The sequence below is a fragment of the Castor canadensis genome, chromosome 9 (assembly GCF_047511655.1).
Source record: "Castor canadensis chromosome 9, mCasCan1.hap1v2, whole genome shotgun sequence".
In the NCBI taxonomy this organism is placed as follows: domain Eukaryota; kingdom Metazoa; phylum Chordata; class Mammalia; order Rodentia; family Castoridae; genus Castor; species Castor canadensis.
In genome coordinates this window covers 123,708,087-123,717,955 of record NC_133394.1, presented here as the reverse complement: position 1 = coordinate 123,717,955, position 9,869 = coordinate 123,708,087, and the positions used below count along the sequence as shown (strand labels likewise).

The following is a 9,869-nucleotide window of genomic DNA, read 5'->3' as shown; positions in this document are numbered from 1 at the left end:
GGCTCATGCTCTATTTCACAGCTCTCTAAAGAGAAGGATGCTACTGATATAGAATCACTGCATCTCAGCTATGTTCTTCCTCCCAACCAAAAGAGAAAGACATTTGTGCATGTCAACTTATGCAAATAGAATTTCAGCAAGATCACCAGTCACAGAAAACCAGTTTCAGTCTCCCCAATGGACTGAGGTGGAACATATTCTTTGTTTGTGTCGCCCCAAAAGCAGACCCTGAATCAAGTATCCAATCGCAAGTAGTTTATTTTAGAAATCATCCTGGGAAACACTCATAGAGGAATAAGAAAATGAGAAAAAATAGGAGAGAAGCCAATAAAGTATATACTTTATCAAGACATTTCTACTGTAGACAACCAGATTTTTTTCACATTGGGAATTGAGGGAGAGTATAAAGCATATCCCAGATTTATCTTTAAAAAAAAAACATGAGGAAGAAAGTTGGAGTTATTTATCTACCAATTCACATTGCAACACTGGTTGAGGGCTGCTTCTAAGATCTCTCTAGCACATCTGCATTGCCCTTGTGTGGGCATAATGGCCAGGAAACACCCTTCAGGCACAGAGTCTCCAGCATTGTCAATGAGCATCCTTCAACACAAGAAGCAAATGTGGATTAGAAATGGGAAGGGTATCAACAGCTACAGAAATCTGCTCTAACCATCTAGCTGCAGGGATATGTCATGGAGTTTTCTCATACTGACTCTGGTACACAGAAACATGCATCACTAAAGACAAACAAGTGCTTCTCTTAGTTTCATAATAAATTCAATGAATTTAGCTATAGCAAAGAAACAAAAGAATCTCTTATGAATTTTTAATTAACCGCTTAGAAAAAATGATATCATACCATTGATTTTTATTCACATATACAGGGAACTAGGACCTGAAAGTACACATCAATAACTATACCATAAAGCCAAAATTGTTTTTAGATTTGTGTTGATGCAAAATAACATCATTATTTTTAAAAAATCATTATCGTAACTTCCAAAAGTAGAAATATTAATAAGAGGATTATTTTTAATTCTGTATGTGATTTACTTCTCCTCTTTGGTCCATCAATTTAACATTAATGGCTGCTCTTAGATTTGCCCAAAAAAGTCCATGTTTGCTCTTCTCCTTGGGCCATTCCAAATAAGTCCTCCGTGCCATGAGACTTTTGAGCTTATGGTAGCTGCTGGGAATAGAGTACTGTGGGATGGGTTCCAGCAAGATCAGGATCAAGTTGTTAGACCCTTCATGGAAGAGATTGTGGTGAGCAAAGTAGAGTTCATAATGGCACCACTCACTCTGGACAAAGTTGGGAGACAACACGAAGATGGACTTGTAACTCTTCTCAATGCAGTTTATGATATTTTCCACAATGCTCTTGCCAGGAACAAAGTTTCTCTCATGGAGGCAAATCCGTATGTCCTCTTTTTCTAGGTTTGGTAGTAAATCACTCTTCACCCAGGTAGAATCATGCCCACTGTATGAAATAAAGGCATGATATTGAAGAGTTCCTTGGAGTTTCTCTAAGGGGACATTCCTAGCCCTGTGCCGGGTCTGGGTCCACTGGCACACCATCCTGAGATACCAGGGTAGATCAAAATAGATGCAGAGAAAGGTCACAATAGCAGTCAACGCCAGCATGGTGGCCCCAATGGTAACAATCAGCAGAGCTGTGTTGCAGGATAATGGAGACATGTGGAAGTCCTTTAGTGGGGTTCCCTTGTAGCTTTCTGGGTACTCACACTTGTAAGAACCAGGCCAGCCCTCTACCACTTCACTTGATACTTGGCCTATTCGCCTGACAAATTCTCGTAGCTCACATGTACATTGAAATGGGTTGTCCCCCGCTTTTATTGACCTAATCTTGTGACAGCTCTGAAAGAAGTCAGCTGATGGGTGGGAAATGGAGTTATGGTCTATGATCAGCACCGAAAGGCTGCTGAAGGTGCCGCACTCAGGAAGGTCACCTAAAGCATTGAAAGCAACATTGAGTTCTTGCAAAGACTCTAGCTTCGTGATTTGTTTAGGAATGCTCTGTATTCTGTTATTGTGAAGATCGAGTACCTTGACCTTGGGAGGTAGACATCTGAAAACAGAGTCTGTAAGTATATTTGAAGACATATTCAAATGTAATAAACTTTTAGTCCAGGAGCAGTTGTTTTCATTTTCGTCATACCTTAGAGAATTCTGGCTAATATCCAATTGTTGTAAAGACTTCATCTCGTTGGTCATGTGAATTATATTTACAAGTTCTTTTAGTTGATTCATTTGTAAAATAAGTGTTTCCAACTTAGTTAAGTGTCTACAACTTTCAAAAACCGTATCTGTTAAGAGATTATTGGAAAAATCCAAATGCAGAAACGGGCTCATTTGGGATGGGCAAAGCATATGTACCATGCGTGTACCAGACACTGTGAAGTTTTGGATATTCATGTTTGCAAAGACCATGTAGATATTGCTTTGTGGAAAATTGAACACATCAGTAATCACGTGGTGTATAGACAAGGTCTTCAGTGAAGTACCAGAATAATCAAAGTAGCTGGAGTAAAATTGGCCTTCTAGTTTCACATTTGAAATTGAGAAGTACTCTATGGTTGTATGCCAAACCAATTGGAGGATCCCAATGAAAAAATTCCAAGTTGTTTCAATGTTGTTTAAGGTAAAATTTGATAGCTTTGGATTCTTTTGAAGTTTCAACAGAACATTTATGAAAGAACATTCATCATCTAGCAAGCATTTGACATTCGAGAGTTCCAAACTTGTTGCAGTGCTGGCTGACACATCTAAAATAAAATGGAATTCTTTCCTTGCGGGAAAAACAATATGCAGACTTTCTGTGTTTAAGACTTGAAGACTCTCAGGGTCTTCTTTTTCCCCATAAGTATCTCCTAAAACCAGCAAAACCTTACTGATATTCAAACGAGCAACTGGCTGCATGTCAGATTTTTGTAACCGTGTAGCACTCAACCCCAGAAATTGTAGTTGAGACATGTTGTCAAACTCTTTGCATATGGGCAGGGCATCAAATGCATTAAATGAGAGGTCTAAGTGCTTGAAGTTCAGTGTAGGGTGGCAAGAAATCATCCCCAACTTGTTGTGGGACAAATCCAAGTACTCCAATTCCGTGTTGAATTTTAAAACACTGATATCAAGATACTGGATTCTATTGTGAGACATTATCAAAATCCTCAGTTTCGATAGCAATAGTATGTCTTGAGTATGAAGCTCAGATATATAGTTTTGTGACATATCTAAGGTTGTTGTTTCCATGGGTAAGTCCTTTGGAATGTGGGTAAGGCCTATTTTTGACCTGTCAACTACAAGTTCATTTTCAGCAGAGATGTAGATCTTGATAAGTATTAACACAAAGATGATGACAAAATGGAAGATGCTAGAATCTGTTTTAGTCATTTTGTAACACTAGACATTGCTGGGGTAGTTCCTATCTTCAGAGCATCTTGACATGAATATAGAACCTAGGGAAAAAAATCCACATTAAGTTAGTCATATTGACCTTAAATTTTTTTATTAGAGACTCATAAAATGAAGGATACATTCTTTAGGGATATACAACCTGAAATTAGAAAAGAAGGAAGGAAGGAGATTCCATGAGCTTTAGTCAAACAACTTTCTTTTGGCAGTACTAGGATTTGAACTCAGAGCCTCATGCTTGCTAGGCAGGTACTCTACCACTTGAGCCACTATGCCAGCACTGTTTTATATTGGTTTTTTTGAAATAGGGTCTCACAAACTATTGCCCAAGTTGTCTTCCAACTGTAATACTCCAGATCGCTTCCTCTCAAGTAGCTAGGATTGCAGGCATGAGCCACCAGTGCCCAGCTAATCAAGTAATTTTCATATAAATGTTTAATAGGTTGAAGGCTGGTTCTCCCCATGTACCTCCTAACTATGACCTAACCCCCAGAAACCAAATGTAACCTTATTTAGAAAAAAGGTCTTTACAGATAAAGTTAAGAATCTTGAGATAGGAGCTCATCCTAGATTCAGGTGGTTCCTGAATCCAATGACAAGTGTCCCTAGGAGACAATGTTTGGTCAGAGGCAGAAGAAGAGATGATAGCGACACAGGAGAGAAGTCCACATGAAGACAGAGGCAGTGACTGAAGTGATATAGCCATAGGCAGAGGAATACCAATAGCCACTAGGAGCTGGAGGAGGCTCTGGAGAGACTGCAGCCCTGACAACTGTTTGACTTTGTACTTTTGGCCTCCAGATCTTCGTGAGAATAAATTCCTGTTGCTTTAAGCCACCAAGTTCATAATAATTGGTTACATGAGCAATAGAAATCGAACACAGACGGTTTATGGAAATTCCTGAGGCCCTACCTCTATCAAAAGTTCATTTACAACCTAGATTAAGATTCACCTGGAATCTTTCTACTCTTTGACATGAAAGGTCACGAGTCTCCAGGACTCTCTTGAGAATTCTCTCCTGTGGCTGATTAGGACTGTTCTCGCATTATCTGTTATTACCTGCACATGTTTTGGCTTACTTTAATCTTATTCACAGGAGAATTAGCTCATGATAAAAAGATTTCAGAAGAGCTGTTCATTCCTCCATTTTATTTAAGAAGTGTTTGTTGACCATTGACTGGCCATGTTTTAGAAACTGGACATGGACCAGTGAACAAGACAAAGTCCTATTTCTCAAAACAAAGTCTTGTTAATAAATGTCTAAACTTAATTTCATGTAGTGATATGTGCTACACAGGCAAATGAAGACAGGGTAATTGTAGGTATGAGGTGGTGCTTGGTGCTGGCTACTTTTGGTTGATTCATTGGTGAAGGCTTTCTTGAGAAGATGACACGAAGGTAGAAACCAAAATGAAGTGAACAAGTCACCCGGGGGAAGATCTTGGGGAAGGATGCTTCTAGAAAAGGAAAGTGCAAGCACAAGGTTCTGAGATGGAGCCGAGATTGGCTGTCCTGAGGAGCGGTGAGGAGGTGTTAGTATGGGCGAGTGGAGATGTTAGGGCCCAGATCTCAGGAGGCCTGTAGAGCATCGTAAGGACTTGGGGCTCTATCCCAGGAGTGGTGAGAAGCTGGGACACTGGAGGGTTTTGAGGATGGCAGTTGTTTCTGCCTCTCTCTTATTTAGGAAACTTTTTCTCATTCATTCGCCAAATACTTATTTCCCCTCTGAAACACTAGACGTTGTTCTAGGTTATGCCTACTGATCCACACCAGCTCAGATACTGTGCCATCATCATTCCAGAACCTCTGGGACCAGAGGGAATTGTGTTGGGATGATCCCTAGAGAGTGACACACTTCACACACACACACACACACACACACACACACACACACACACACACACACACAAGCCCTGCTGGGCTGCACGCCTACACAGCTCTCTCAAGGAACGTAGTCAAAATTCCCTAAAACAAGCAAGCCGTTGGTATTAAGAGAGTGCCACATTCGTCCTCACATGTCCCCTCCCCATCTCAAATGGCACAGATCTAATAATTCAATTCCCAGAATCAACTCTGATACAAAAGTTCCCCAAGTTATACCCGCAAACCCATCTGACATTCAGAGCTTTCCCTGGACTTGCCTTTGTAGAGGTGCCCAGTGATGCCTGGGTTATCCTGACATCTTCCAACACTCTAGAAGGTCTAGTCCCCACCAACTGCATTCATGAATACTCTGGGCAAGAAAGACAATACAGAGGCCCTGAGTTCAATCTCCAATACTACCATGAACAAAAGAAGGAAGGAAGAGAGGGAGGGAAGGAAGGAAGGAAGGAAGTAAAGAAGTAAGAAAGGAAGGAAGGGGGGAAGAAAGGAAGGAAGGGAAGAAGGAAGGAAGGAAGAGGGGAAGAGGGGAAGGAAGGAAGGAAGAAAAATAAGACATAAAGACACAAATATAAGACTCATAGATTCATGTTAAAAGTAAAAGTAGTCTTTTTATGGCATTGGTTGTATTTGGTGAAAAGACCCAGAAATTTCCCAACTATTCTTCTCCAGCTTCACAAAAGAACTATTCACACAAGATACAATACTTAAATAGGGATTATGAACTGAATGTTTGCTCCTCCTAAAACTTGTATGTTGAAATTCTAACCCTCAATATGATGATATTAGGAGGTGAGGCTTTGGGGAAGGTGGAGGTCTTGTGAATAGGATTAGTGCCCTTATAAAAGGGATCTTATGGGCTGGCAGAGAAGCTCAAGTGGTAAGAGTGGCCTGCCTAGCAAACGTGAGGCCCTGAGTTCAAACCCCAGTGCCACAAAAAAATTAAAAACAATAAATAAATAAATAAAAGTGACCTCATCGAGCTCTCTGGCTCTTGGGTTCTGGCTCAGGATCCAACCATATGGCCCTCTGGTCTTAGACTTCCAGCCTCCAGAACTGTGAAAATAAATTTCTGTTTATAAACTAGCCAGTCTATGGTTACTTGTTATGGAAGCTCAAACTGATTAAGACAGAGGGAATGAAAATAATACCCAGTTACTGCCTAGGCCAGTACCTAACATCTTAAAGCAGAACTGAATGTTATAAGCTGGATCAAAGTGAAAGTGGTTGAGCTTAAGACTCAAGGCTCAGTACTTATTCCCATGCTGAGTCTAAATCAGAGGCTCTTTTCAACTTCTGGAAATCCAGACTTCAAGGAAGCAGTAATCAGCATTGTCAGGAGGGATATGTGGACAGTGTCACCAGAGATCAGAGGCAAACAGGACCCCTGCATGGACATGAGTGCTTAGCCCACACAGAGCCGACCACAAACAAGACAATTGGCCTGGTTCCCTGAACACAGCAACTACCACGAAAGATTTAAATCTGCCCGTCCCTGTGCATTTGATGAAATGCAGCTTCAGTCTTGTAGCTACCTAAATGAATTGATTCAAATGCCCAACCACCATTACACCCTTTCATTTAAAATCATTAAATTGCAGTGCTCAGTTTATGAAAATATTTTTTAGTTCTATAATTAAGAAAATAAAAGGCTCACATCCATGAAGACCTGATTTTTAGAAAATTGCAGAATCTGTAAATTTTATATACCAAACTTGACAAAAATCAATGAAAACCAATGTCTCAATTCCCCAGAGCAAATGAAATATTTTTGATCAAAGTCTTAAAGATAGTCACTGACCCCCCTCCATCTATATTAGAACTTCAAAATGGTTTTACTACCACATAAAATGATTGTTTGCCAAGTTCAATGTATAAGGACACTTACTTAAAAGCATAAAAACTTTTAGATGTGTTTGTGTCAATTTTTGAGACTGATAGCTTCAGTTTCACAATATATGACACAAAGAAGTGATACATTTGAATTGTCTTTGTTTAGAGACTTTGGGGGCCTGAGTCAGGGTTTGAGTGGTCCTAATGGATAATGTCCATACAATCAACCTGGCCCATCGAGTTCAGTTTTGCAAACATTTATAAAGAGTCTTCTGCCTGGGTCAACATATTAATCACAGGTTTTGTGAACTTTTGTTTTTTTTGTTATAAAGAGGAATTTAAAATCTTTTGACCAATTTGATCTGTTCTGGGAAACATGTTCAAAACCTACGATTCCACTTGACTTCTCCCTTCCCAGAAGAGTTTCAGTGATTTGAGAAAGCAGACAAGATTACCGGGAAAGAACAGTCTAGAGTTAAAGCTAAACTAAACCTTCCCATAAAAACAGAAGTTGTACCACGGGTCTGTCTGGAGGAGAACTGACTTACATATTATATTAGTCTGTTTTTCATCAGTATAATGAAATTCCTGATACAGGGTATTTGATAAAGAAAAGATGTTTATTTTGACTGACTGTTTGGTTCAAGGTCAAAGGGCTGCATCTGTTGATTGTCTTCTTAGTGACAGTCACAAAACCACTTGTGCAGTCATGGGGCTTTACCCTAACCACCTTATCTAATCCTAATCACCTCTCAAAGAGCCCACCTCCAAACACCATACACAGACTGAGTTTCCACCCTCTTAATACCTCACAATGGAGGTCAGATTTCAACACATGAACTCTTGGAAGACACACCCAAACCACAGCGTATCCTAGGTTCCTGAACATTTTCATCGCAAAGAATATGGATGGAGAAGGAACGAGGTGGAGAGTAACACCATCTAAAATAAGAGCTAGCTGCTCTGTAAGAAAATCAGAAAACATTCGTGACTCAAATAGTCATCGCTCTACTCCAGAATATCTCCTGAAAGCAAATTATATGTGATGGAGGGGAAAAAAAAACTTTGTCTGATTTAGGACTAGGAGCTGATAGATTATGCTAGTTCAAACCACTCAGTAAGAATACGTCGGAAATACAGGCCACTTAGACAAACTTCCAGGACTTCATCATACAGACTTCTGTGATTTCCATACCCAGCAACTAGCTACACTATTCTTATCACTTACAGAATAAAATAAAATGTCGCTTACCAAGGCAGCGCCTGTCTGTTCCGTGTGGCAGTCCATATGAAATTCAAGCATTTCCTTGAACTACTTTTATCTCATTGGTAACCACTTTTAGTGTTGGCACAAAAGGCTCTTTTATGCCACCTATTGGATTCCACTGGAATTCACCAGCTATCAGCTATTCCTATCACGTGTTGAATAGGGTCTCTGGCTAATTAATAGACCTGTAGTCAGATAGAATCACGTCATTATGGTTCTGTACTTTGCTGCAGTCTGCTCACTGTTGTCTACACTGGTGAAGTGAAGAGGCGGTGTTAGTAATTGTAGATCTTTATTGGCAGAATCCAAAATGCTTATTGTAGTGGCTGTGCAGGCAGAGCTGGGTCTAGTGTGTTTATAAGCTGCTTTCTGTTTCCTCTAGCGTTTTGATCACTCCACTATCTCAGTGACTTAGAGTGGAAACAGGCAGGGTCAAGATCAAAGTTTTTCTGAAATACATTCATAAAGAGGGGAGATAATTCATGTGTGAGTTACAGAATGAAAGCTAATCATGACTTGTTGACCAATTTGTTTCCAGATCTAATTTGAGGCTGAATTTTTTCCCTTGATATTTTCCAACTTTCTTCAAAATATATTTTTACCAGAGGTAGTGGTACATGCCTGTAATCCCAGCACTCAAGAGGCTGAGGCAGGAGGATTGTGAGGATTGTGAGTTCAAGGTCAGATAAGGCTACATAGAGAGACCCTGTCTCTTTAGCACTCTGTGTGAAAAACATGATATCAAGGCTGTCTTCTCGGACAAGGTCTAGATGCTTCTTTTGGGTTGGTTGTGGTGAACAAGCACAAGAAGCCATTCTGATTGTCCCACTCTTACCTTTTAAAACAACAAAAATAACAAAACAGCAAATGAACAAAGCCAAGGAATGCCAACTGCCTCCACCTTGTCCTCAGCCTAGCACTCCATGGTGTCCAGCCACAAGTGGAGATGACAGAACTTCTTCCTTCTTTCTCATTTCTCTACTGTAAACTCTTCTGCCACACAGCAAACAAGGTTCACCTTCCTAAACGAAGAACCTTGGGAATCTTTTTACCCTATAATATTCCCAGTCTCTGTTCCCCAAGTCAAAATTTGTTTAATAAGAAAAATACATGTATAAATGTATTTCTGACACTGAAAGAATTAAGTCCCCACCCCCGCACCACTTCTTCCTTTAAGCCCCCTGGAGATAAGGGCTGTCTTTGACTAAGGACTTGGCAACCGGCTCCAAGCCTCTGACTTTGCGAACCCAGGTCTACAGAAGGGAGTAGAGGGCAACAGGTCAAGCACTTTAGCATCCTAATGTATTTTCCCCACCATTTCTCATTCCCAGCAAGGTTGACAGGACACAGTTTGAAGTTCTAGAGTCCAGTAGAAGACAGGAGTTGAAAAACTGCATGAAGTGCCCACTTGTCTTTTTTTTGTCTCCCTTTGTCCAATGGGTAACCCTT

At 40.3% G+C, this 9,869-nt stretch overlaps 1 protein-coding gene across 1 annotated transcript; it reads right to left on the bottom strand.

The window, feature by feature from the left end:
- Positions 1 to 240: 240 nt before the first annotated feature.
- On the bottom strand, positions 241 to 8,628 carry Tlr1 (toll like receptor 1). Its single transcript, XM_020161883.2, has 2 exons — positions 8,406 to 8,628; positions 241 to 3,482 (listed from the first exon to the last, which is right to left on the bottom strand). Exon 2 carries the CDS (start codon positions 3,415 to 3,417, stop codon positions 1,036 to 1,038), a length of 2,382 nt encoding a protein of 793 aa, XP_020017472.2. The 5' UTR covers positions 3,418 to 3,482; positions 8,406 to 8,628; the 3' UTR covers positions 241 to 1,035.
- Positions 8,629 to 9,869: the final 1,241 nt, after the last annotated feature.